This window comes from Cucurbita maxima, unplaced genomic scaffold (assembly GCF_002738345.1).
Source record: "Cucurbita maxima cultivar Rimu unplaced genomic scaffold, Cmax_1.0 Cma_Scf00012, whole genome shotgun sequence".
Lineage (NCBI taxonomy): Eukaryota > Viridiplantae > Streptophyta > Magnoliopsida > Cucurbitales > Cucurbitaceae > Cucurbita > Cucurbita maxima.
The window spans coordinates 3,766,853-3,794,408 of record NW_019272028.1 but is presented as its reverse complement, the minus strand read 5'-3'; the positions used below and the strand labels follow the sequence as shown (position 1 = coordinate 3,794,408).

At 36.1% G+C, this 27,556-nt stretch overlaps 6 protein-coding genes and 1 pseudogene across 6 annotated transcripts; 4 read left to right on the top strand and 3 right to left on the bottom strand.

Moving 5' to 3' along the window:
* Window positions 1–425: 425 nt before the first annotated feature.
* LOC111487698 (E3 ubiquitin-protein ligase SINA-like 10) lies at window positions 426–3,547 on the top strand. The gene is made up of 2 exons (XM_023135196.1): window positions 426–893; window positions 2,623–3,547. The coding sequence occupies exons 1-2, from the start codon at window positions 507–509 to the stop codon at window positions 3,286–3,288; spliced, it is 1,053 nt and encodes a 350-aa protein (XP_022990964.1). The 5' UTR covers window positions 426–506; the 3' UTR covers window positions 3,289–3,547.
* A 1,198-nt stretch (window positions 3,548–4,745) lies between these two features.
* On the top strand, window positions 4,746–5,279 carry LOC111487586. Its single transcript, XM_023135036.1, has one exon. The coding sequence runs from the start codon at window positions 4,746–4,748 to the stop codon at window positions 5,277–5,279; it is 534 nt and encodes a 177-aa protein (XP_022990804.1).
* Window positions 5,280–6,382: 1,103 nt separating this feature from the next.
* On the bottom strand, window positions 6,383–7,614 carry LOC111487699 (cysteine-rich repeat secretory protein 60-like). The gene is made up of 2 exons (XM_023135197.1): window positions 6,742–7,614; window positions 6,383–6,669 (listed from the first exon to the last, which is right to left on the bottom strand). Exons 1-2 carry the CDS (start codon window positions 7,457–7,459, stop codon window positions 6,539–6,541), a joined length of 849 nt encoding a protein of 282 aa, XP_022990965.1. The 5' UTR covers window positions 7,460–7,614; the 3' UTR covers window positions 6,383–6,538.
* Window positions 7,615–8,606: 992 nt separating this feature from the next.
* On the bottom strand, window positions 8,607–10,983 carry LOC111487703 (nudix hydrolase 18, mitochondrial-like). Its single transcript, XM_023135200.1, has 5 exons — window positions 10,624–10,983; window positions 10,241–10,352; window positions 10,067–10,150; window positions 9,194–9,322; window positions 8,607–9,097 (listed from the first exon to the last, which is right to left on the bottom strand). The coding sequence occupies exons 1-5, from the start codon at window positions 10,707–10,709 to the stop codon at window positions 8,966–8,968; spliced, it is 543 nt and encodes a 180-aa protein (XP_022990968.1). The 5' UTR covers window positions 10,710–10,983; the 3' UTR covers window positions 8,607–8,965.
* Window positions 10,984–16,745: 5,762 nt separating this feature from the next.
* Window positions 16,746–24,100, bottom strand: LOC111487694 (condensin complex subunit 3-like). Its single transcript, XM_023135191.1, is given in 13 exon segments — window positions 16,746–17,156; window positions 17,502–17,757; window positions 18,574–18,852; window positions 18,935–18,995; window positions 19,084–19,504; window positions 19,507–19,594; window positions 20,121–20,560; window positions 20,635–20,782; window positions 21,234–21,331; window positions 21,856–22,124; window positions 22,453–22,598; window positions 22,929–23,132; window positions 23,681–24,100. Coding segments are annotated over 13 exon segments (2,922 nt in total). The 5' UTR covers window positions 24,083–24,100; the 3' UTR covers window positions 16,746–17,046.
* Window positions 24,101–25,528: 1,428 nt separating this feature from the next.
* On the top strand, window positions 25,529–26,065 carry LOC111487585. The gene has a single exon (XM_023135035.1). The coding sequence runs from the start codon at window positions 25,529–25,531 to the stop codon at window positions 26,063–26,065; it is 537 nt and encodes a 178-aa protein (XP_022990803.1).
* Window positions 26,066–26,675: 610 nt separating this feature from the next.
* LOC111486915 lies at window positions 26,676–27,309 on the top strand (annotated as a pseudogene).
* The last annotated feature ends 247 nt before the right edge of the window (window positions 27,310–27,556 follow it).

Below are 27,556 nucleotides of genomic sequence, written 5' to 3'. Positions count from 1 at the left end.
AAACAAAAAATAAAAAATAAAAATGTACGTGGTTTTGTTTTCTAAAATGTCCATGTTTTTTTTTATCCATCAACTTTAGAAAATACATAATAATAAATAAATAATATTTCAAAAGTTTTAAAAGAAAATGTATAAATTTATTTAAAAAAAATATCCGTTGAATAATATCTTTAAACTTTTAAAAAATATATATAAAAAAATATATTTATCATTAAATTTGTATGAAAATCGCTAATACTTTGTTTTCAAATATTTCAACGTCTTTTAAAAGTTGATGATAGACTATTTTTTATTTTTATTTTTAGATTAAAATGTTTTTTTTAATTAAAAAAAGGTTTTAAAAGTGTTAAAATATTAATATTTTGTAAAAGATAAAGTGGAATAGTTTCCCAACTCCACGGTGACGTGTACTACTGGGGGTGGGATCGTGTACCATACGCAGTAGTACACGTGGCGATCTTACTGATAACAATCTTCTTCCTCCTCGCAGGAGAAGCGGCATCGAAATGGCGAAGTTTTCGGTTGGTGGAGAGGAAGACGGGGAGGACGGATCCAGTACCAGTAGCCCTAGGGCGAAGAGGAAGAGAACCTCTTTTCGCATCAACGCCGTCGTTAATTTTCCCCGGCACAACCGACAGCGCGAAGAAGGGGAAGAACAGGGTTTCGATTACTGTAAGGAAGAAACTGCGAGCGATGAAGAGCAGAGAAAGCGCCATCGAATTGACGAAATAGAGGAACAGGTTGGAGAGGACGGTACCGAAAAAGCGCTCTGCTCGGTTAAGTCCTGCTCTAAAAATGTGAAGGAAAATGGCTCCATTTCGATGTTTTTGATCGACCCTGAAGTGTTGGATTGCTCCATTTGCTGTGAACCCTTGAGTGTCCCCATCTTCCAGGTATGTTGTTTTCAATAATCTCCGTACTTGTTCTGTTCGTAATTAGTTGTGATTTTGTAGTTGACTTCGCTCTGATTCCAAATTGGCTTTTCGTTTGGGGGTTTTCCATAAAGATCAGGTAGATCCCAAAATTGAGTTGGGTTGGGTTGGGTTTCGTTCGATTGAACCTTTAATCAAATAAGATGAAATGGAAGCCATTAGTTCGTTCGTCTTGTAAAAACTTAAGAACTGCTGGGTGGATATTTGGAAGAAGCGTTGATATCCTCAATAATCTTCTAGTAATTTAATGCATAATCTATGTATACGTGCTCTGTGTGAGGATGAAAAAAAAGGATTGTTAGCAAACCAGATAGGTGGAGTATCATTTCTGTACAAATGTGAGGGTCAAGCAACAATCGATGAACCAAATATACCACCATAACAGTTATGGTTGAGAAACGATACTCGAACTAGAACTAAGAACACAGGATCATTGAATGGAGGAGATTTGGCCTGTAAATGAAGCAGAATTGACATAGGAGTTTTAAAGCGTTTTGCTCCAGTCATGCCAGATTTTTCAAGCAATTAGGTTGACGAGGCATAATGTTGAGAATGCCCGTTAAATTGGAAGGAATAAGTTCGGCAGTGGATCACAAAATCTTGGCGATCTTCCCTATCTAATGAATTGGAGTCTGCTTTGAAATTGTTCGCCTCCCCCCAGTATATGCTTCAACAGGAATTAAACAAGGGTAGATTGATACAATAGAAACCTCTGGTAAAATGCCCACCCGGAAGATAAAGTACATTACATAGTCCATTTTAGGGTTTGACGACTTACCCATTCAGTGACTTTGGCATTAGATGTTCCAAAAACGCTAAGTATTTCAAGCCCAAGAAACTACTTGAGTTAGCCAGGATCAGAAATCTGAATCTCATAGGTTATTCACCCTTCAGAGTAGTAATATATGTGATATCTGAGCTAGTAAAAGTGATACCATTCACATTGAAGAGAAAAGATGAGCCAACCAAAGACAGCACTAGAGATGTGTCAGCAACCAAAGCCACAAAACCAGGAGTAAGCTAGTAGGAGGTGAATTTATCAAACTAAGCATGTGAGGCTTACTTAATAGTAGCTTTTATGCAACACGTGCACGTAAGCAGGAAAACTTTTCTCAACAGACTAGGTGGTTGAGTCATAATTCATGTATGCCTCGTTTGAAGGACGATAAAGAACGACATTCTTAACATCTAGTTGAGCTACTGACTAATTAAAACAGATATCAAGTGTAAGAATGACACGGTTTCTTAATTATTTGGCTCATCACAGCCATGGCCCTCCTGCGAACGCCCTTCATCTGTAATTTCTTTAATATGTTGAACATGATCAGTTGTCTTATTTTGCCTCCTTTTAATGGAATAGAAATCATAGAGAAATTCCAGAACATGACCTTTGTTACTACTACTTTTAATATGTTCAACCCTTTGTTACTAGTCGATCAATCAGTTAACATCTGCTTATTCCTGTTGAATTGTTCAGTTTTGGTGTAAACTGATTGCTCGTGCTCGCTCTTTAACCTCTGCTAATTATTTCAGCTATATTTCACATTTCTACTTGTGTTTCAATAGATAAAGTGGTCATACAGTCGGCACGAGCAAGACATGATCGTCTAACAATTAACTGTTTTGTTTTGTCATATCATCAATATATCAACCGTTTCCTGACTTGACTAGATCTTTATCATGATTTCAGTGTGAGAATGGGCATATTGCATGCTCTTCCTGCTGCAACAAACTTAAGAATAGATGTGCAACCTGCTCTTGGCCTATCGGCTATAATCGTTGTCGGGCCGTGGAGAAGGTTCTTGAATCCATTAGACTACCCTGCAAACAATCAAAGTACGGATGCAAGGAGATAGTTAGTTATGGTAGTGAAAGTGACCACGATAAGAAATGCCTACATGCCCCGTGTAAATGCCCTCTTTCTGATTGTAACTTTGTTGCCTCATCCAAGCAATTATCACTACATTTCAGCAGTAAACATACAGACTCTGCTATCAGCTTTCAGTTCAGTTCTAGCTTCACCATTTGCCTAAACGCTAACGATAATTACTGCGTTCTTCAAGAACAAGGTGATGGTATCCTTTTTATTCTCAGCAATAGTTTTGATCATCTGGGAAATGCTGTTAAAGTTTGCTGCATTAGGCCTCCTTCCTTGAAGGAAGCATTTTCTTATGATCTACGAGTAGAAACTCAAGATCTCTCACTAGTTTTACAATCTTCCATGAAGAACATTCGATCATCATCAGATTGCTATCCCTCGACGAGGTTCCTTTTGATTCCACGCGATTTGTTCAGTTCTTCAAGCAAGATCAAGTTGAATATCTGCATATGGCAAAACACCGGTGGTGCACCGTAGATAAAATGCGTCGGTGAGTCAACAAGTAAATATCGTGCTGTTTATATGAATGTATATATGTCAGTGTGCATATTGTGTATATGTCATGGAAATAAGGTCAGTCTTAGAAGCTCAGTTATGCTGCATAATTTGTATATAACTGCAGTTTCCGATTTCGTAAGTTTATTCTAACTCGTTCGGTCCGTGGTCTGGGAACTCTGTTGTGTTATATTACCACTACTTAATGAACTCTTTCAGATGGAACCTGTTCGTGTTTGAAGTTTCTTTTGATTTTTTTGTTCATGTTATCCAAAATGTTCATGATATCCAAAATGTTCATGATATCCAAAATGTTCATGAACTAAAAATTAATAATGAATAGAAATGTGCATGCCCAACGTGAGGATAGGCATGTCGTTCGGCAAGCAATGGTGTCGGCCACGGCGCTTGGACTGCTGGGGGGCAGCCCAGCGACGTGCCACAGAACCGAACCGAATGTGTGTTAGTAATGTATAGAGCTTAAAGTTATATAGCATGAGAATAAAAATAAAATAAACCCAAAAACGGTTGAGTGAAAGTAATATCTAAAACTATATTATGGTTGATGTCACTCTCATCAACGTTCAAGCTGCACGCTCAAATAAACAAATCAATTATTAGGCCAATTTAATTATTATTCTTAACATTAAAATATACTTAATTTTAGTATTGGACTCTAAGTTTGATTAATCTATCATTATTCTAAATAGAGGTGTGATCTTACCACATTGGAATGAGAGCGATGAGGAAACGATGAGGAAACGGAGGCCATTAGGTATTGAATCCAAATTCAAAATTTTGGGCATGAGTTGTTACAAAAGAATATTGTAGATGAAATTGGACCGATGAAGCTAAAGCTAGGAATAAACTATGTAATGCATGTATTTTATTGTACATTTATTGTCTGCTATGTTGATATGACCATGTTTAGGCCTCGTGAAACACCATGATGCACCATGTAGGATAAACATGAATTAAATCTCCGGTGTATTGTGTACGAACGCATACACCCAGAACCAGACCAAGTGTTGAAAAGTACTGTACATCCAACTTTGCCAGAAATGGGTCGTGTGGGCGTGTATGCATTTTCCAACCCCCAATAGCAGAACCACTTTAACCGTTTTCTTTTCCTAAATTTAAGTCCATAAAAATATTTTAAAAATAATTTTTGGAACAAACATATGAGATGTATATAACAAGAAAAATATAGTTACAACAAATTGGTAAACTAAAATAAAAAAAGAAACAAAAATATTTGAATAATTTGTGATGTTCCACGCGGATTGAGCAATAATTATGCGGAACAGCCAACTGTGCTTAACTTTCTTTGAAAATCAATCGTCTAAGCCATTCATTATAAAATTAAATTGTTTGCTTCAAACTCAATTAAATTTCAATATCTTCTTTACTACATTTCTTGATTTATCCATTTGGGATTCATGGGCAATTACGTTTCTTGTACACTTTCCACTCCAATCGGCCGGAAACCCTCAAGTTTTCCAGCGACGACGGTGGTTTTCCCAAGCGGGGAAGTTCGCCAGTTTCACGAACCGGTCAAGGCGGCGGAGCTGATGTTCGAGATGCCCAGTTTCTTCGTCGTGAATTCTCAGTCGGTTCGTGTTGGACGGAGATTTTCGGCTCTGATGGCGGATGAGGATCTGGAGATGGGGAATTTGTACGTTATGTTTCCGATGAAGAAGGTGAATTCGGTGGTATCAGTGACGGATATGGGGGCGCTGCTCCTCGCTGCCGAGCGAGTCTCCGGCAGGAAGAAGCGGCGGATCGTCGGCGGTGGGGAATCTAATGTTCGTGTTTGCCCTAAGGTGGAAGCAGAGGAGTCGGAGATGAAGTTGAAAATGGATGGTGATGTGGAGGGGTTTTCGCCGGTGCCGGAATTGGCTCATCGGAGGACTATGTGCAGGTTGAAGAAGCCATTGTTGGAGACCATAGTTGAAGAACCGATGTGTTCATGATGATTGGGGAATTGAGGGGAAATGAAATTTGAAAGCATTTGATTTGTTCTTTGTTTAGATTGGGATTTTTTTATTTTTTTTATTTTCTCAAAATCCAAATGAAATTTTAAACCCGAGTAAAATACTTTTAATTATAAACTATCCCTATAAGTTAACACGAGCATCATACTCATTTAGGTGCGGTCTTTTTTTTAATTATATTTATTATTTTCTTGCGGTACACTCACTCCCGTTACGAGAATGAAATGACGCCCCAGCTTGATTCGAGACCAAGACTCCTTACAACTCGCACCAGGTTGGTCTAGTAATTAGGGGTCGGCCTGAGATTGATTGAAAAGACAGCCCAGTCGCCCCTCCCCCCTAGCCGCCTACCTACTCGTGCTCGTAGCTCGATCGGAGCTAATATATTTAACCGCCCAAGCCCACCACCAATCGAGGTTTCCACACTTTTGGGTGTCCAACATCCTCACTAGCACACTGAAATGACAACCCAACAAGCCCACCACTCACTGAGATTTCCACATCCTTGGGAGCCCAACTGTCATCACTGGCACACTGGGTTACCACTCAATGTCTGGTTTTGTCCAAACCCACTATTAACAGAGGTTCCCACATCCTTGAAAGCCCATAGTTCTAGCTAGTACACCTTTTGGTGTCTAGCTTTGAAACCATCCCCTGCACAACCTCTTTGCTAGCACACCGCCTAGTGTTTGGGTTTGATATCATTTGTAACCCGCCCAACGTTCTAGCTAGTACACCTTTTGGTGTCTAGCTTTGAAACCATCCCCTGCACAACCTCTTTGCTAGTCTAGTGTCTGGGTTTGATATCATTTGTAGCTCGCCCAACGTTCTAGCTAGTACACCTTTTGGTGTCTAGCTTTGAAACCATCCCCTGCACAACCTCTTTGCTAGCACACAGCTTAGTGTCTGGCTTTGATATCATTTGTAGCCCACCACTAATATAATTCCACTATTTTGTTCGATAGATTCAAACCACTTCTTATACCAACAAATTGTTAGCATTAATCTCGAGACAATAATATTATTTATTTATATAAAGTTCTGATGTCATTATCATCCAACACTAAACAAAATTAAAAACCTTAAACCAAAAGAATAAGAGCTTTATACACTCTTCTTATCCGTAGATAATCATAGAAATTCAAAAATTACGATAGAGTGACTTCTTAATGACGTTCTTAAGAAGCACGTGAGTGAGAAAAAAAAAACGTGTAGAAAAAGAATTATTGTCGGAATTATTAGTGAATTTCCTTACCAGATCTTTTAAACACCTTTTGTATGAATACAAGAAAAATAATAAGAAGAGCAACTCCAGCTAAAAGTCCAACGATTATCGCAAACGTCTTCTCCCCGTCGTCATTAGATTTATCTGTTCGAATCAAACAAACCAATTCATCATTGTTCATAAAGAACTCAAACAAAATGAAAGAAATTGGGTTACCATTATGATTGTCAGCCAACACCGGAGGAGGCCTACGAGTGTTGTATCTCACATAGCACTTCCCCAAGAACATATCCCCATAATCCCCCGTCGCACACACGCTCTTCACCCGCCCAATTGCCTCGCCCACACACTCCTGACACTCGCTCCTACTCAAATCCCCCACGCACTGCGCCACGCCACGCACGTTCCCTGCCCCACCCACTCTGTACGCCCCACTTGACCCAACTAGCGCCGCCAGAACAGCGTCCCGCTGCGCCATTGCTTCCCCCTCATACCCAATTGACGGCCCGCAATTCTTCAGCACTACTGTCTTGTCCTCCACTCCCAGGAAGGTGGAGTTGTCGTACTTGACGTAGCAGCCATCCAGCTGGAGGGCGGCGCCGCATTTGTTGGAGCAGAGGGTCCCGAGTTGGGTGAGGGCGTGGGCTATGCAATTGGCGCAATCGGGCATGGAGAGGTCACCGCGACACTGGTAGAGACCGTAGAGGGTGTCCTGTGGGAATGAGGATTGGATGGTGTAGTTGTTGTAGGAGGCATAGGTGGCGGAGTTGAGGAGGGAGGTTAGGAGGGAGTTGAGATTTGAGTGGTAGGCGGAGGTTGGGGAGTATTGGAGATGAGTGCAGCCGCTGTAGATGACGGTGTCGATGGCGGAGAGGGACGGGAGAGGGAAAAGGGAGAGAGAGAGGAGGAGGAGGAGAGGGCGGCTCAGGCTCATTTTTTGGGGTATGGTAATTGGTGAAGTTGAGATTCAGGCTATGAATGGCGGCTGAAATTTGTAGAATGCTGCGTGGTGCTGCGTGCTTGGTTTGCTTGGTGGAACATAGCTTTATCTTATTTCTGGTTCACATTATGAGTTGAGATAGAGATTAGAGAGGGCGTTGCTCGTATACCGCCTGTCTTAACTCTAATACCATTTGTAATTGTTTTATAGTTGGGACCCATCTTCGCTCGCACAAATCTTGGTGTCTGACTTTGATACCATTTATAATAGTCTAATAGTTGAGGTCTGTCTTCGCTCATACATCGTTTAGTGTCTAGTTTTGGTACCATTTATAATGGTCCAATAGCTAGTGCCCGTCTTTGCTTGCATTACTATGGGTCAGTTACATAAGCCGCCAGCCTCACACAATTTTAATGCCTTCATTGTAACTTAGTCAACTTTTTTGGAGCTCAATTATTTTCAACATTATTATTATTATTATTATTCTAAAGAAAAATAAATAAATAAAGGAAAGAAAAGAAAAGCACATATAAAAAAGATGTCCCGTGACATATTGTTACACAAGAAAACAATGGAATTAAAGTTGTTTGGATTATGTGATGCAAAATGTAAAGTTTTTTTTTATTTTTTTTTTATTTTTTATGGAATCTAATTATAAATATAATAATATTATTAAGTCCGACACAAATTGAATATGTCAAGAATTTATTAGATACAAAATTAAAATTTTAAAAATTTAGTCGGTAACTCTCCTAGCTTATTTGATATTACTAAAGCACTGTCGATACGATAGATGATCTCCGAATCGTTTGAGAAATCAAGAAACTCAATAGCAACCACTATAACATGTGGCCAATATACATGATGTCCTATCTACAAGGACAACACCTTTGGAAGGTCATAGTCGAACATAAAATTACGCTTCTAGAGAGGGATGTTGATGGCACCTTGCGCAAATTGAGAATTTGCTCTAAAGACTACGATTGTAGAAGAAATGTTAGAGCACATACAAGATGACAAACAAGATGACAAGACACGAAAAAAAATATGAGATACATTCATGATGCTTTTCTTAAAGAAAAACGATTCGAAACTATAAGTTCTGAAGAACGAGATTTAAGTAATCTTTTCTTTCTTAAGAAATATTGTTTGATTGTAAAATTGAAGAAGAATAATCATTACACTTTGGGAGAGTCTGATTGAAACTCTAAAAACAAAAAAACAGAGATTCTGATAAGAATCAAATCTCTGTTCTTCGGAGAAAAAAAGGTTTCTATTACCTCAATCAGACATCCTGCGGTGTATTTTTTGTTCTGTTCTTGAGCTGCATGATTCTACAACTAGAAAATCTCTTCCCTTTCGTCTTCACTTTAATAATCTTCCTAATTAACCATCTCCTTTTCACTACTCTTCTTCTCTGCAACTGTAGCCTTTCACCAAATTCTTATTTACAAGAAAACCGTAACGACAAGAGACGAAACACGACCTCCTCCATCGCCGCTAGCTCAACGAGCACGGCATCACTTTTTCAATCTGTTGCTTCTTTTGCGACGAAAGCCGTCCCACCAATGCATCCAATGCTTCCTTCATCCACCAATGCTGGCAAACCTCTCGAGCTTCGTGAGCGCTCATCTATAATAAGTAAAAGATTCGAGTACCAAAAAGTATTAGATGAGTTTTTAACAGGGAGTTCGTGACGGTATATGGATTGGGGAAGTGAGTATTTACCCAAACTCGTTGTCGAAAATTCTTTTCGGGCCAAAACTCAAGCTGCTCCTTGACAAGCAATGGAAACATGTATCCTTCATAGAAAGTGTCATAGGTTTTGCTCTTGAAACTCCAACTTCCTAATTCACTCTGCAAACCATAGTTCGAGTCGAGAATTCACACCATCAAACCATAAGATCCGAAACAAGAAACAAGAAACAAGAAACAAGAAACAGTTGACTGTTTTTCGGATTGCATCAAATAAGGTAAACTTAGAAAAAAACAGCTCCTGCTGGATCTAGAAGAAAATCTTCAAAAGTCAACAAAAAAAACTAGAAACAGCAAATTTTCGCCCTCGAAAAAGTCCAACCCATCATGTCCGATTTCATATTCTAAATCAAAACTCTTGTGTACTGTAACAGCTCAAGTCCACCGCTAACAGATATTGTCCTATTTGGACTTTCGCTTATGGGCTTTCCCTCAAGATTTTAAAACGCATCTACTAGTGAGCAGATATTGTCCTCTTTAGACTTTCCTCAAGATTTTTAAAACGTGTATGTTATGGAGAGGTTTTCACACCCTTATATATAAAGAATGTTTAATTCCCCACTCCAACCAACGTAGGATCTCACAAGTACGAATCACCCCAAGTTCACTGCTAGCAGATATTGTCCTCTTTGGACTTTCCCTTCCGAGTTTCCCCCAAGATTCTAAAACGCATCTATTAGGGAGAGGTCTCCACACACTTCTAAAGAATACTTCGTTCCCCTCTCCAAACAATGTAGGATCTCACACGTACAAATCATCGTAAACCGACTCTAAACGTTCCAAATCTTACCAAAACCACATAAACCTCGAGCTGAATTCAAGAAACAAAAAAAGAGAGATACAAACCTGAACAATTCCCCTAACACCAGCTTCCTCCAGAGTTTCTCTTGAAGCAGCCTCAGTAATAGATTCATCAGTTTCCCAACCACCCTGTAAATTTTTTCATTAAAACCTTAACTTTCTGCACATAATGAATACATACATATATATATATACATATAATGAATATGTAATGTTTACCTTTGGGAACAACATGCCTTTCCCTTTCTGTGAGCTGATCACAAGAACTTCCAATTCCTCTATATTATCCAAAGCACTTTTGTTAGTAGTTTTGTACCTATAAGGAATGCATCTGCAAAATTTACCAACAAAAAATTGCTTTAAATTTGGGTTTTTATTGGTAGCCACATGCAGTAGACTAAGACCCATCGATTTCTGAAGGGACCCATAAAGAAAAGGATTAATCCAACCCAATCAATCAATGAATCATCCAAGTTCTATCCAAAACTGTGTTTCTTCCAATATAATTTCAAAAGGGTTTTAGGGGAACAAACCAAAATTCAAAGAAATCAACAAGAACAGCACAGATAACCCCAATTTCTCCATGAAACAGAGGTAATTACCCGACAACTTGGCGGCGACCCCTGATATCGTAACGCTGCAAATGCCTTCCAGTACGAGAAACCAAACCAGCAGCAGCAGCAACCATGTTGTGTTGAGAAACCTCGGCGATAATGTGTGTTGTTGTGGGTGGGGTTTGGAATCGAAACAGAAATTGCTTAAAAAGGAAGAAACAGGCAAGAACATATGGGAAAGGAACAAAAATTAACTTTCCAAAAGAGAAGAAAACAAGCAAAAAGAAAATAGAGATAAGAGTTGGGATGAAGAATTGGGGCAATTCTGTAATTAAACAACCATTGTGGATTCAGATTTTGTGGACATCCCTTGAACAAACACCGCATCCCAAATGGTCCCTTTTATAATAGCCAAATCCAATTTAAGGGGTAACTTCAATTCTTTTCAATACTCGGTCATGAACTAGAAATTTATTAGAACATGTGTAAATTGATTAGCGTGTTGCTATCTCTTTTCTTTGTTCGTGTAGATTTTTTTAGATATTTTATCTTTTTCTCTGTTGAACGAGATTCCCTCGTAGGTGTAAAGTTAAGTTACAAGTTGTAATCTCTAATACATATTTGGTTGACAATTCAAAAGCAAGAATTCGAAAACAAGAAAATTAATGAAGAATACATCCGTACTAAATTACATCATCTGATACAATTTAAATATAATTTTTTTTAAATAATAAAGGTTGAATGTTTAAAATATTGAGTAAATAATCTCCGTTAGATTAGATATGCATACGCATACAATAAGTACGACGATGGAGCTCAAAATCTATTTCGAAACACAGGTGGAATAGCTCGGGATTGAAATCTTGTATCCTAGTAATTAATTTTTTTTTTTTTTTCATAGGTCTAATTTATTTATTTAATATGTAATAGAGTATTGTTTATTTATTTTGGTAAGGTGTGAATGATAAATGGGCATTAAGAAGCCAAAGTCAAATTAGTAAATATTGTCTGATTTGGCTCGTTATGTATCGCCGTCAGTCTCATGATTGCAGTCACCCGGTGATTAGCTCTGATACCATTTATAACAGCTCAAATCCACCACTAGTGGATATTGTCATTATGTATTACCGTAAGACTCACAATTTTAAAATATGTCTACTAGAGAGATATTTCGACAGTAAATGTGGGATCTCACAAGTTTTTAGGACTAAGCCACAAAAGTAAATGTGCACCTTGTTAGTATATGCAGTAACTATCAAAAGTTTTTTCCTTATTTAAGCATCACAAACTATGTTCTTAGATCTCACATCTATTGGAGAGAGAAACGAAACATTCTTTGCAAGGACATGAAAACCTCTCTCTAGTAAACGCGTTCTAAAACATACAATATCTATAAGTGGCGAACTTGAACTATTATAAATGGTATCATAGCTATGCACTAGGCAATGTGCCTGACGCAGGGTCTCAAGAGGGGTGGATTGTTAGATCTCATATTGGTTGGAGAGCGGAACAAAGCATTCCTTAAATAAGTGTTTAATTGAAAAACATAAAAAAAAAAAACTGAATAATTATGGAACGGAACCTAACCATTGTATACGTATTTTCATTTTTAGAAGTTTAAAAGATTATTGGTTACGTGTTAGCGAGAAAGATGAACGTTTATATACAAATAAAGTGAATGCTTAGTAAGATATTCACTAGAAGGGAATTGAATGAATTAGGTAAAACCAAACATAGGGTTTATTAATTTGATGATATTGTGGAGTTAATATGGAACCTCCATGGCATGCGCCAATCAAAGCTTACACCTTTCTTCTTCCTATAAATACAATATCCAAAAAGAGAAGCCTTTAAAACATTTAAAACATTAAGAGGAAAAAGTTATCAAATTCATACGCATCTTTTCGTAATATTCTTTTACTTATATCAAATTTAAATGTTCGGTGTTCGGTGTTTGGTGTCTTGTGCTATTCATATTAACGTTCTATGGAGCTAGTTTAAATGTAAATAAGTTAGGTTGTTTGACCTATTTAAGAATGTTTATATGACTCGATCATTCAAACAATCTAGACTATCTAACTCAAATTGTAAGAGTTGGGTTAAATTATTTTTCGGTCTAAGTTGAGTTGTATGAGATCCCATGTCGGTTGGTGAGGAGAAGAAAGAATTCTTTTATAAGGGTGTGGAAACCTCTCTCTAGCAGACGCGAGAAAGAACGCGTAGATTGGGGGTCTCATATCGATTGGAGAGTGGAACGAGTGGCACAAAGAACGCTCGGCCTTGAAGAGAAGTGGACTGTAAGATCCCACATCAGTTAGGGAAGAGAACGAATCATTTTTTATAAGTGTGTGGAAAGCAGTGGATTTGAATTTTATATCAGGTAGATTTGTGGGTTAAAACTTCTTTTAGTCAAGTACACTCGACAAACTCGAAAATAAGATTCACAACCAAACTCAACCTACTTCAAACGTTTATAACAGAGATCGTGAATAATAACAAGATTTTAATAATTTTTAGATTTATTATTATTATTATTATTATTGAATAAATTATTGGTAATATAATATTAATTTTGGGGCATTATTCTGGAAGTTTTTAATTAAATAAACAAAGTGTTTAAATGGAAACGGGAGAGAATCTGAGTTACATGTTCTGATTCGGTTGGCTTCTAATTTGGACGGCACCGTCACTCCTTACGTTATATATACCATTTTCTATTTATTAATTATTTATTTTTTCTATTTTCCTCCTAATAATATATTTTATATTTCAATTATTACTTAATTATTTACTCAAAATTTTAAAATCATTAATGTATTGGCCTGCAAATCGTATTAATTTTACTTTTTGTTGGGATTTAATTAGTGGGAATCTTTCCATATTAGATTCCTATTTTATACGAATAAATTATAATTATTTAAAAAATGCTATAAAATTGATTTATTTTTTTTAATTAATTTTTTTTCTCCAATTAAATATATAAAATTAACTTCACTCATTCAAAAATAAATTAAGTAAATATATACCATTTTCAATAATATCCTTAAATTAAAAAAATCTCAAAAAAATCTATTAATTTTAGATAGAAATAATTAATATTTTATTTTAAAATACTATTGTTTTAAAAAATACTCTTGAACTATGTTTAAAATTTTACGAGTAGGATTAACACTATTTACCTTTATAAAAAAAAAATTTAAAATTCTCATCAATTTACCGATTATCTTCAAAATGTTAATTTTAAAAGTTCACGAGTATTTTTGAAATGTGATACTAAGAGTATTTGTTAAAAAAAAAAAAAATTAAAAGTTTAAACGTATTTTAAAATTTTTAAAAAGATTTAAAGGTATTTTTTAAGTTTGTAAAAAATTTTAAAAATATTGATGAAATTTTCACTTTTTTTTAAGTTAAAAATATATTTTTTAACCGTTTTGAAAGTAAAATAATATTTTTAAAATTAAACCATTTTCATCCAAAAACTTTTCTTATGAAAAAAAATATATTTTTTAAGATTTTTTAAAGTTTAGGGATATTATGGAAAGTGTAGAATTTTTATTAATTTAATTTTTTTTATTATTGTTATTATTATTATTATTATTTTCCATTTATAGCATAATGTTCAATTATCCGAATAATAAGACATTATTTAACAAATAGTTGAGTAATTTTTAGAAACTATTTCCTTTTTTAGTATTTAAGAAAGAAAAAATGGTTTTTTTTTTTAACGGCGACTTTCATATTTAAATACGTTCTGAAATAGTTGGAATATTTATGTTTAAAATATATATATAATATTTATAATCCAATAATTTTTCTATAAAAAAATTATCTTCTTAATTATTGTTCAATAGTCCACGTTAATAAATTCGATCACTACAAGAAATAGAAAATTCTAAATCAATTAATCAAAAAATTGTAGAAATAGGGTCAACTTTAATGGAAAAATAAATTAAGAAAATTATAAATAATAAATATGAGTGGAATTAACCATATAAGAAATTTAAATATACATTACATAAAATTTTTAATTATTAATTACCAAAAAAAAACATTATTTTCACTAACTTATTTCCAACACGTTATAAACATTTATTTGAAAGCATATTTAATTTATTTTTAGATGCTTTCTCTTTTAAAATTTGGGGAAAGGATAATGAATTGGAATCAAACTTTAATGTTAAAATTTGATTAAATTTAACATAAATTCTAGAACGGAAAATATTCTATTTTTAGTTCAATAAATCTACTTTTCCAAATGTGTATATAATTTTTTAATTTTTTTAATTTTAAAATATTGGAAAAAATAGCATTATTTTTATTATTACTTTTTTTTTTATTCTGTTCAAATTAATGAGTCATCAAATTTAGCCGTTGAAAACCCATTGCTTTTGAGTTAAGTTATATAAAATATCTCGAAACACGTTTTAATTTTTTTTTTTTTTTAATTTTAGTTTTTTTTAGAATTTTACGAATATATTTTGCGTTGAAATAAATTATAGACATAAGTTAATCTTTTGTATGATTGAAAATTGAAATAAAGCTGCGTGAATCCAATTAGTTAAATCAAGTCTAAAAATTGTAGTGATTTAGAATCTAAAAGTTAAGGAGAGGAGGTTGAAGCTCGTTGTGGCTGATCCATAGCTGACTCATGAGTCGTGATTGGTTAACCTATGGATCGGCTAAGATCCAATTGAACCGACATACATTTAGAATGGTTATGGACGAATGTGGTAATTAGATGGATCAATTTTTAATATGATTAACAATACAAATGCTTAATAATTTACTTAAGATCATTAATCGAGTAATTAGTAATTAATTAAAAATTCATAAATTTAAAAAATAAAAAACAATTGAACTCTATCTAAAAAAATTATGCCTAAAAAAATACTGAGTTAAATTACTTAAATTTTATTTGATTACGTTAAGTATGTTCATAATGTGATTGATCTATTTAAATTGTTTAACCAATTTGGTAATTTACATCAAAGTAATTTATATGGTAATTGAGAAATTTAGATAAATGAGATTAATCTAATTTATTCGAGTAATATAAAACTTTATTACAAAAAAAAATTAATGGAATAAAGACATATGTCAAGATATTTTTATTATCTTTACCATCATTTTTAACCTGAGATTTACTTGAGATTTCAGGAAAACTTTTGGACAGATTTCTCATTAAAAACGGTAAAAGAAAAAAAATGTGTCAACATATACTAGGGTCTCCATCATTGACGTGAGATTCAGGTAAAACCTCGAGATGGATTTTGTATTCGAATGCGAATTCATTTAATTTAATTTATTTAAAATTAATTTTAATGAAGTAAATTAGTTGGTTTGTTCAAGTGGTTAAGGGAGAAGACTTGAGATCTTCTGTGCACATAAGTGCGTGTGGGCTCGAACCCCACAGCCAGAGTTGAAAAAATTCTTTAAAAAAGATGTTAATTTTAAAAATAAAAACAAGCCATAAACATGAATGGTCGGCCATATGTTGGGTTTCGGGTTAATGTTTTTAAATCATATCAATGTGGGTTTCTACAACTTTTTTATTTTATTTGTATTTAATGCGAAGATCTTGAGAAGTCAATATAAATCTATTAGTCAATCAATGCATGTGCATATGAAAATAGGTTTTTATTTTATATTATTGTTTACGACTTTACGTCACGGCAAAGGTAAGTAGGCTTAAGAAAGATCGAGCCTTTAAATTTTCAACATTAGTGTTAAACACCGCACATAATTAGCTCCACCGTCATTTTTTAGAAATCGTTTAATTGAAAATTTTTGTTAAGATATAATAATTAATAATCATCTTAGTTTTACTTTTCTTTTCTCTAGGGATAGAAATTATTTATAAAATATTTATATTATGTTATAGAACTATGTTATATGATACATGAACTTTCATATGTCACGCCAGGTAAATTATATTAATATGTTCGCTCGAGAATTAAAAGGTATATTTTTAAAAAATATATATTAAAAAAAAGACCATTAAGAAATGAAAGAAATGCACCACAAATGTTCAACCAGCCAGATGTGAAAGGCCATAAATGTTTGATTCCGGCAGCACACTTGATTTGTCTGTTCATATTTGACCCACATACTTCCATTCCAATATCAAGGACCCCATCCTATAAAGGGCTTCTACCATTGAACTGGTAAAATTATAATGAGCAAGCAACTAAGATATCGTATAATTCAATTACTTGTGCATTCATTTTACAAGCCAAGCATATAATTTTTCTAACTCCTCTATGTACAATAATACAACTGATGCTACATATTAATCCAATAATATATGCCTTACATACAACATTGGAGAAAACTATCATGGTAACGAGGATTAGTATTCCTCCGTCACGTCGGAATCTTCACCATCATCGTCTTCATTATCATCCTCGTCTTTGTCTTCGTGTTCCTCGTCAACTACATTGTTGAGCTTAAGTGCCCTATTTGTAATTTTAGTCAATGCCAAAGTTTTGCTTGCTCTCTGTGAGCGTGTACCGGTTGTCCCATTAACATGGGGGATAGAGGTGGGCGACATGGCTTCATCGGAAGATGAAGACTCGAGATGCCTGTGAATGAGAATGAATGAAATTGGAATAAGTGTTGCTTAGGACTACTATTTTGATAGGCCTTGCCCAACAATTTTTATTTATAATCAGATAACACGGTGCCAAACGAAGTTTAGAGGGCCTCCCACCTCTCCCAATTCTTAGAAGAATGCGAAAATAGAAAATAGCAAAAAGATGTTAGAATTCACGGAACTCCACAATAAAAATATATGTGATGAAGCAATAGATAAGCTGTATGGACTCGTTACGCAGTGAATATAACTTAATAAAGTGTTTGTTTGTTTGGAGACCTTTTGAACTGTTGCCAAACCAAGAAGCAGTAGGCGGATAAGTAAAAACATTTACCTAAAATTAGATGAGTTTGATCCTCTTCAAGATCTGGTTGTTTGTCAATAGCTGTGAGATGCTCCCCCATCCGCTTTAACTCCTTGACAAGACCCTTCTCTGATGATGCAGTTTCAACCACATAACATAGTAGTCTTCTCATTATCCTAATGGCACCTTGTTCCGATGGGCGAGAATGAAGCAACACAAGTACCCGACACAAAGCAGAAACATATGACTTTTGTGCAGGCGTCTTCTTCCCACAGAAGCTTGCAACCTTAAAGAAGTATCAATCAAATGTTAACAAGTCAGAAAACCCCAAAATTCAACTAGACGCAACAGGAAAAGAAAAAGAAAAAAAGAGTTGAAACATCATATCTCATTACTTATTTCAAGAATTACTGCACTTTGGCACGATTTTTTACAATTTTAGGCAATAATGAAAAAAAAAAGTAAAAGAAAAACAAAGATGGTAAGCAAATAGACAGAATATTCAAGTTAGTACAATTCAAAATTATTCAACTAAGAACTTCAGTCAGGTGACACTCATAACTTAAATATTATGAAGCACGAGATAAAGAAAATAGAGCAGAGTATCTAAAACAAACATAATTCAATAATGATGAGACATTAAGATTTGATTTGAGATCAAATTCATGACCCAAAGAGAGATTGAAAGAAAGGGAGGCAAAGCTCACTGGGTGACAGATGAGAGTGAGAGAAGAGTAGTAGCAGAAAGGTATAGAGCGGGAGCGAGACAAAGGGACAGAGTGCAAGGGATATAGAAAGATAATAGTGTGAGAGACAGACAGACAGACAGTAATAGGAGAGAGCAGGAACATACATAGTTTATACTTGACCTAGCTACAAGCCTACATTAAACTGATTCCTCCTCGAGACTAGACCCCCTAGATGGATGGAACAAGTATACAATATCTTGAAGAAGGCTATTGATCCCACCCAACTCCATCAGTTTACACTTTTGCTTAAGATAACGCAGTTAGGAATAATTTGAACTATCAATCAGCGCTCAAGATTAGGCATTAAACACATCGAAATCCACATGCATGCACCTCAAACAAGCTAAAATTACCTCTACGGCTGTTCGAATGGCAAGTGCCTCTTCGCTGCATTCAAGAGGAGGTTTTCTAATACTGTCAGAGACTTCCTGATTTCCCAAACACCCATCTTCATCCTTCCTTTCAGTATCATTCACATATAAAGGAGCCTGCATCATATGCAGCATAAAACGTGATGCTTGGACCACAAGTTTGCGCATGTTTCCCACCTCAACAGCAGAACCTCCAATATTACCGTTAATGCCTGGCCACATTGAACGCATAACTGGGACAAAAGCCTCAGATATCCACCTCTGCATACCACTTAGAAGAGAAATTAAAATTTCAAGCCTTTCATGTGTAAACGATATTCATTTGAAGTTAAACTTCCCTAACCTTATGAGCAACTGCAAGGGATGGATAATGCTCAAAGAATACAGAGAGGCATTGTTTCAACCTGATTTAAGACAAGATCAATTGACGTCTTAAATGTTTTTAAATTTTAAGGGTAAATTGTTGGAAAATATAGCTGCAGAAGGAACCACCTCTCGAAGTCTTTCTCGCTTGAAAAATAAATATTTACAAGCTTGCTTAGGAGCGGAGGATGCAGAGATGCTGGTATGCTTGGATAGTTTGCACCCAGAAGAAGAACCTTAGCAAAGCCCTCTGCAACAATGGTTTGAACGGACTCAATTTCATTGGTTGCTGAAGAGCTGTACCTTTCTCTGTTGTCAAGTCCAGAGTATAAAAGATCAAGTGAACCCACAGTCAAACTGTCATCTGCTTCAGATAAATTTATAGAACTAAAAGATATCTTATCAAATGAAGACTGCAGGGAGTGGTCTTGTTCCAGAGCCTTGTCAACCTCCTGGGGACCATGCCACATTACAAGATCAAATAATGCCTTGCAGGCCATTATGCTTACTGGGGTCAGCCCCTTAGTGAAGGAATGCCTCAACTGTCTAGAACTTTCTCATTTGGTCTTTTATCTAGCAATCCAAAGAGGCCAAGACAACGGATGCTAATTCTCTGAACATCTAAATGAACATGTTTTGCCTGCAATACAAAATGAATAAAGTTGGTGAATTGGATAAATGAGTTCTGAACTAGATGACGTCAAAATATGAATCAAGCTACTGGAGGCTATTGCAAGGATTGGCATCTTCCTAAGCTGCATATGTCACCACTCATGCAATTGTTGCAAACATGTCAGACTTTCACAAAAAGAGAGAAGCTTTACCTAGATGAACACTACATCTCATAATTCAACTAATTTCCAATTAGTGATTTTTTCCCCTTCTATGTATGTAGTGATAGTAATAGCCCAAAGTGAATTATATTTAGATGTTAGGCTAATCCACAAAGTAGAACATGTCCCAGCCAACCATTGTTTGATTGGATCAATTACAGGCAATATGTCAAATAAAAAAAAGAAAGAAAAGAAAAAATATATATAAATAAAATGGGGCAGCGATCATATACTGAAATAGGCAACCATGGTTCAAAGTTGCAGTATGCAATAACAGTTGTCATTATCGAGCAATATGCAAAATCAAACCGCTGTCTACAAAATGTACTTTACCCCTGGAAGCAATATCGACTCCAGTAGTTGAGCAAGTCCTCTGTCTTTTCCATTAATAAAATTCAATGATTTTGCATTTTCCAGAAGAAGACTTGCCACGGCGAGACAGTGCATCCACCGCATACAATTTGCAGTTCTCTCTCTGCATGGTCGAGCAAGTTCTTTAACCACCTCAAGAACAATTTCTTCAAATTCACCCGCAGCAGCATGGACTTTCTTTACCAATCCAGACACAGCAATTGCCCAATCTCTATCTCCTCGAAGATTGATTCCAACCCCAAGAACAACCAAGTTCCCATCATCGTCCACTTCATGATCTGGCAACATATGCAACACTTCCTGCAGAAATGCACCAGCAACCTTCCTATTTGCAGCATCAGAAAAATCGAGCATCGTACCAAGCAAAAGTAGCTGTCTTGATGCAAATCGGTAGCTGGAACCTGAAAGTACAGTCATTTTAGGTTGCTTAGCAACAAAAAATGTACAATATTCTTGATTTATGAAAAAATCTTACCAGCACTAATGTGAGCTTTGACTAAGCCTACATAATCAGAAATTGTGGCAGGAAATTTTTTCTCTAAAAGGTCATTTCTATCAGATGCTTCGGCTGCATATACTGCTGCTTCAGCACCCATGGAAGCTGCAGCATCAGAACCTTTTGCCTACAGAAGAGCAGTGTACAAATATCAAATTAGCAACTGATATAAAGTCTGGTATGCTGTCATATCTTCGCGACAACTCTTGCCGAGGATGGCTCAATTTCAGGAACTTTATTAAGTTCGTGCATTTGAAGTGTTGAAACACAAATCCAACAAAACAGGGAGGGTATTGAGAGTGAGCGTTGATAAATAAATATAATAATAACAAAGATAAAGATAAAATAAAATAGCAATGGCATTTGAGGGTTAAATTAAAATTTAGTTTGTAAACTTTCATCACAATATATAACTGACCTCTAAACTTTAAAGAGTTATAATTACATAAAATTCCATCAAGCCTACAAATCTCTAGAAGAATTTTTCACCCAATATTTACAGCTAGTACACATAGAGATTGAGTACGTCAAACACGAATCAAGAAATAAATGATGGGATATGCAACAGATATACTTACCTGTGCTTCTGTATGAATATGCTTACAAATGGTTCTCCAGTAAAGAGAAACTTCCGGCTCCATTAATTGTATTCTTGAAGTGCAATGTAGTGAGTCTCCTAATATCAAGAATGGGAACCATCATGTTACTACAACATGCAAAAACCCAACTCACAGCACAATGAGATTCTTTAATCCAGTTTAATGAGAAAATAAGCCGGGCAGCAATTGAAAGGTTGAAATCACATGAGAAAATTTACTATTCATAAAAATAATAACAATAAATGTTTTTAAATCACACACACTAGGGCGATTCCTCCAGCGAATACAACCACTTCAATAAGCAACGAATTGGAAACATTTACTACAGAGTTGTAACGGGATTCTAATTCAATGTATTCACATGAAGCCAAAAAGTAGAAATAAAAATAAAAATAAAAATAATTCCAGTGAGCCTTATTGTTTCCTGAGTTTGAGAAAATAACTCCTGTGAGCCATCTAACTATCAAATGATAGGCATATGCCAGGAAATCGCGAGAATGATACATTGTTAGATTGGTTAATATGGAACCCATGGAAAGGTACAATTAGAAATATAAAAACCGTAAGCATTTGGATACTGGACAATCAACAATACACTAACCTTCTATCCCAGAGCTGGAAGTTAATATATAATGCTGGATACTTTCATCACCATGCAGTTTCAACAAACGAACTCCTAATAAAGTCCCCATAACAGATTCACCAACTCGTTCATAGGTTTCAACATCAAGATACTTGAGCAATTCTACAGGATTTCCATGGAAGCATTTATTAAGCCACTCGTCCGACATCAATTTTAAACACTCCTTTGAAACAGCTTCAGAACGATCAGCAAGTCCTCTCTGTAAAATTATCGTTCTTTGTTTGATGCTATTAAGAAAAGCAGACACACAAGCATTTAAGTAATATAATTCTTGCACAGATTAGTAAGGGAGAGTAGAGTGTTAAAGGTGTCTAAGATGGGGGGAAAAATCCCCATCCAACCTGGATCCTTATTCGAAGGGTATAAGAAAATAAAGGGTCTTCCTATATAGATTAGGATTATAATAAGAACAAGAATAAAGGAAAAGAGGGGGAGCTCTTTTCAGTCCACTGCATTCCTTTATTCTCTCTGAGAAGAAATTAACTGAAGGGGGTTGCATGATTAAATATAAGACATAAGAAATTCTGTAAAGCTTTTCCCTCTAATCAAATTTACCTGAGACTTTGAAGCGGAAACTTATTAGCCAATACACAATATGCCGCTTCGCGAACAGACTCACTCACATCCAAGGTGCAATCGATTATCGCTTCCAAAGTCGCATTAGAAGGTGGTAATGATAGTAAAACTGTCTTCATGACCTCCTGCAAACAATTAAATTGAGCCACTGGCATTGAAGGCACTCTTCTTGATATAATTATAACAATTTGGTAAATGTGAAACAAGATTGAATATATTATTTAAAGGAATCAACGAATTATGAATGCGCAAAGTGCAACCAACATGATACATCCTTAGCCATCAAGGAGGGAAGAGTAGATGAATAGCCACAGGCAACCAAACAGATGCTTAAAGTTTTCTTTATAGGCAAAAAGTAATGGGAAACACATCAAAGTGACAAAAACAGAAGGTCTATATGTGGGGTTAGGTTTGTATGTATACCAAAACAATTTAAGCCAGTTAAAAATACTCACCGCATTTTGTTCCACAGGGATCATCTCAAGAAATAAATTGAGGATGTCACTGTTTTCAATATCATTTGCGAAACGTGAAAGAGCACGAACTGCAAACATACGGATTAAAGGAACCTTGTCCAGCACTCGTATCTTCATGTGGTCTATAACTTCATCCCAGAGTTCATTGCTGACTTCTGCATCATCTGGTAGCCGCATGATGATCTATAAATCGTATGATGATCTATAAATCGTAATCTCAGTCAACAATAAAGTTACAATGAAAATTAGCAACGTTGAAATTCAACTACAGCCTACCACCAGTCAACTAGGAGTTGTATGAATAAATAATCAGTAAAGTAAATCGAATAATTAAATACAGTTACCATGAACAAGAGAATCAGACACTTGAAATATGAAAACATATCTGGATTCCCGAATTTACTTTAGCAGTAACAAAACTATCCAAAATACTCAAAGTCCTCGGGTAGACTTCCCAATTTTAGTTTGCAGATTCTCAGACAAAATCTAGCATATCGATTAAAGCAGCAAGTAGACAAGGAAATGAAATGTAACACAGCCAGATAGAAATTTCAAATTTCCAAATTATTTCACAATCGTGCCAATCAATTGCATTGAGCTCTAGACAGCTAACATATAGCAAGGAATAACTCGATCATACGATCTATTAAAACAAAAAACAAAAGCAAACCTAACGCCACATCAATTTTCCGACTCCGAACAAGAAACTACAACGTAATTTAGGATCACACCTCAGAAACAATCTGGCACGCGCGGAACCTGACAGACTTATTTGCAGCGCCAGATGCAACGAGAAGAAACTTCAGAAACTCATCCAAGAACTCATCAGCATGCGAAGCAAAATTGGGGTCTCTAGCAGTAGCTAAAAGGGAAATGAAGCGGACAACACGCTCAGCAGAGGAAATTCTGCGGTTGAAACTGAAGAGAGGGGTCAGAGTTTTGGAAAACGCGGTAAAGAACTCCAAAGGAGACATGGATTTCGAACGTAGAGCGCATAGCTCCTTGAGCTTGCGGTTGTGCGTGGCGTTTGATGACCGAACTTCGTCGAGGATTTTCGCTATTTTCTGAGACAATGGATCTTGTGCTTCTATAATTTCTCCCGCCATAGGCGATTCTCTCTTAGAAACTCCCATGATCTACCCTTACCCTCCCCAGTGAAAGTAGAGCTGCCGAGATTTCATGTTTTGAATTCGAGCGGGAGCGGGAGCTGGAGCGGGAGCTGGAGCATAGAGCTGACGGCTTCATGGGCCGCACTCTTATTGGGCCTTCGTATTATGTAATGGGCTAGAGTCGTAGTGTAAATCTCAGTTTCATTATTGGGCTGATTTCAGGCCCAAAACTCTTGGCCCAACTTCCAGCTAAACTATGTTCCTAGAATTTTGATCTAGGTCATAAAACAAACGTTGACCAAGTCCATGAAAAAGGGAGGCTACAAGGTGATAAAGAAAGCAATTGAAAGTTTGGACTCCAGACGGGAACGAGCATCATTGTGAGATCGATTGAGGAGAAGAACGAAACATTTGTTAGGAGGGTGTGGTAACCTTTCCGTAACATACGCGTTTTAAAACCTTGAGGAAAAGCCCAAAGAGGACAATATCTGCTAGCGATGAGCTTGAGACATTACAAATGGTATCAATGTCAAACACTAGGACCCAAAAAGGACAATATCTGTTAGCGGTGGGCTTGGGTCATTACAAATGGTATCAAATTCAAACATCAGACAATGTGCCAACAAGAAAGCTGAGCCCTAAAGGGAAGTGGACACGATGTAATATGCTAACAAGGACATTAGATCCAAAAGGGGTGGATTGAGGGTCTCACATCGATTGAAAAATGAAACAAGTGCTAACAAGGACGTTGAGCTTTGAAGGTTGGGAAGAAGAACGAAACATTGTTTATAAAAGGTATAGAAACCTCTCCCTAACAGACATGTTTTAAAAAACTAAAGAGAACTGCTAACAGTGAGCTTATGCGACATGGAACATTTCCAAATAGGGAAACAACCCTAAATAATAATTTCATTGGACAACTAAAATATTCAGACACATTTTTATTACAACAACATTTATAATTTTTAAAATAGGATAAAAAAAAAAAAAAAAGTGAGAGGAACTTGTCGGGGGCAGAGATTTTGAAAGGGAGCTAACATGTGAGTGTTCTTTAATGGTATGAAACCGTGTCTAGTTATTGTCAACTCCTTTAGTTCATGCCACTTCTAGTAGATCAGGATTCATTGTCAACTCCTAATAGCAAAAATTATTGTAGGGTTCAAAAAACTAGATTAATCCATCTCATCCATATGATATGATTTGAGTTGAATTATAAATTTATTTAAGTTGGATTAATTCTGAGTTCTTAAAAATTAGATGAGTTCTAACACTGATTTTCACAACTAGTATAATATTGTCCACTTTGATCATCAAACCTGTTTGATGATTGAGATACTAAGAAAAGTTAAACCCAAATGTGAATAGGGTTTTAAGATTGAGAAAAGTAAAGTCTTTAAAACCCAATAGCGTGGAACATCGTATCCCCATAAATTCCAACCAATCTTCCCACACCCCTTAATTCTTTCTCCCATGCCATTACCATCCTTCTCCTTCAACCCCTTCTCCGACCGGAAGAGCCCAACGCCGACACAACCCACTGTCGCCGCCGACGACTTAGCGGCGGAGAAGGCGGCGGCCTGGGCATGGTACCATCATGGGTCCGGCTCTGAATCCAAGCCCATGCGGGAATTCGGCCTCACCAGGCCCGTCTCTGTCCCCAAGCCCTCTCGCTACAGGCTCGAGGCCATACGAATCGCCCAAACTTTCATTCAGGACAATTCACAAACACCTTGTCTGCATAATTCTCTTCTCGACAGCTACGAAGTCGCGAGCATTTCTAGGGGCATATCTGATTTATTAGACCCCACTGATCGTAACAATTTTAGCCTTAGGAGCTTTGAATCTGAAATTTTGGATCTGGGCCGAGAAATTGAGAGGAAATCCACTAAGCCCAAGAAATTTGGTGGCTTTTGGCGCAGACGGTCGGTGATGTGCGGCAAAATTGAGGATGTGGCTATTGGCAGCCTCGTCCGGTCGCCGGGAAAACAACAGCCAAGGCCAACGTGACGGTGGTGCACCGCCATACTCGATGGTCTGTAAGTTTAGTTCATAATCGGTCCGTAAATTGTAATTTTTCATCCCTTAAATCCGCAAATTTAACTGTAATATCTAATTTCTTCTTAAATTAAAAATAAAAATTTGAAAATTTATTTAGTCTAACAACAGTAAATTTGGATTATTTGAATTGTTATTTTTTTTTTATTGATAGTCACGCTGGCAGGAATTAATGAGCTTACTAGTAGTTGGTATAGGTCATTCAATTGCGTATTTACTTATTACACAATTTGAGACATATCATATGCTAAATGTAATGATGAATATTATCCCTTTAAAATGGGCCTACCATTGATAAATTATGAATGTGATAGGTTATTTGTGGTTGTCTTTAACAAGAATTTTAGGAATTTAATAGCAGATGCATAAATCTTACCCTTTTTATATTTCTCATCGGAATCATATTTAATATTTCAAATTAAATTAATTTTTTTTTTAAAAAAATGGATTGATTTATGATTCTCGGATTCTAACCCTAAAATAGTATGCATAAAAAATAATAAATTTTAAAAATGGTTATAATATCCACACAATTAATTCTAAATTCTAAAAATAAGAACTAAAATAAAAACATAAGGTACAAATTAGTCATGCATTGTTGGCTGTTTCGTTTAATTTCCACGTAAGATGGGTTGGAAACACTCCACGAAGCAATTTAATGGCAGCTCACCTGTGACTTACGAGTTGTTGTCCATATAAACCATGGGATAAAGATCACAGTGTTGAGCAACCAACAATGGGTTCTGAGATGGTGATACACAAAGGCGGCTGCCACTGCAAGAGAATAAGATGGGAGGTGGAAGCAGCGGCCAGTGTGACAGCTTGGGAGTGCAATTGTTCGGACTGCTACATGAGAGGCAACACCCATTTCACTGTGCCGGCTGCAAGGTTCAAGCTTTTAGGAGACTCGGACAAGTTCGTTTCCACCTACACTTTTGGGACTCATATTGCCAAGCACACGTTTTGCAAAGTTTGTGGGATCACTTCCTTTTACCATTCGCGATCAACCCCAGATGGGGTTTCACTCAGTTTTAGATGTGTTCATCCTGGGACGTTGGCCCATGTTGAGGTTAAGAAGTTTGATGGCAAAAATTGGGAGGCAGCTCATCGTCGTCGACGATGAACGATGAACCTGTTGTGGGAGAGGGAGTATCTATACTTCTGAATCTATAGGATGAGTATTTTAAGCCTACACCCATTTGGTATTTGATACCCCTTCTTGAAACGACGTTGACCTTGTATAAATAAATTCTATAAATGGGTGACTCCCAACAACTTAGCCTCTCAAAATTTAATAAGATTGGAAAAGCATAGCCCCCTGGCATGCATTTACCAACATTTCCACCACCCTTTATAAATTTGTGTCTATGCCCTGTGACGCACAACCCCCTTGCCCTCCCAACTCTCACCTTGTAATAATATATTAAACCTATGCTTAAGTTA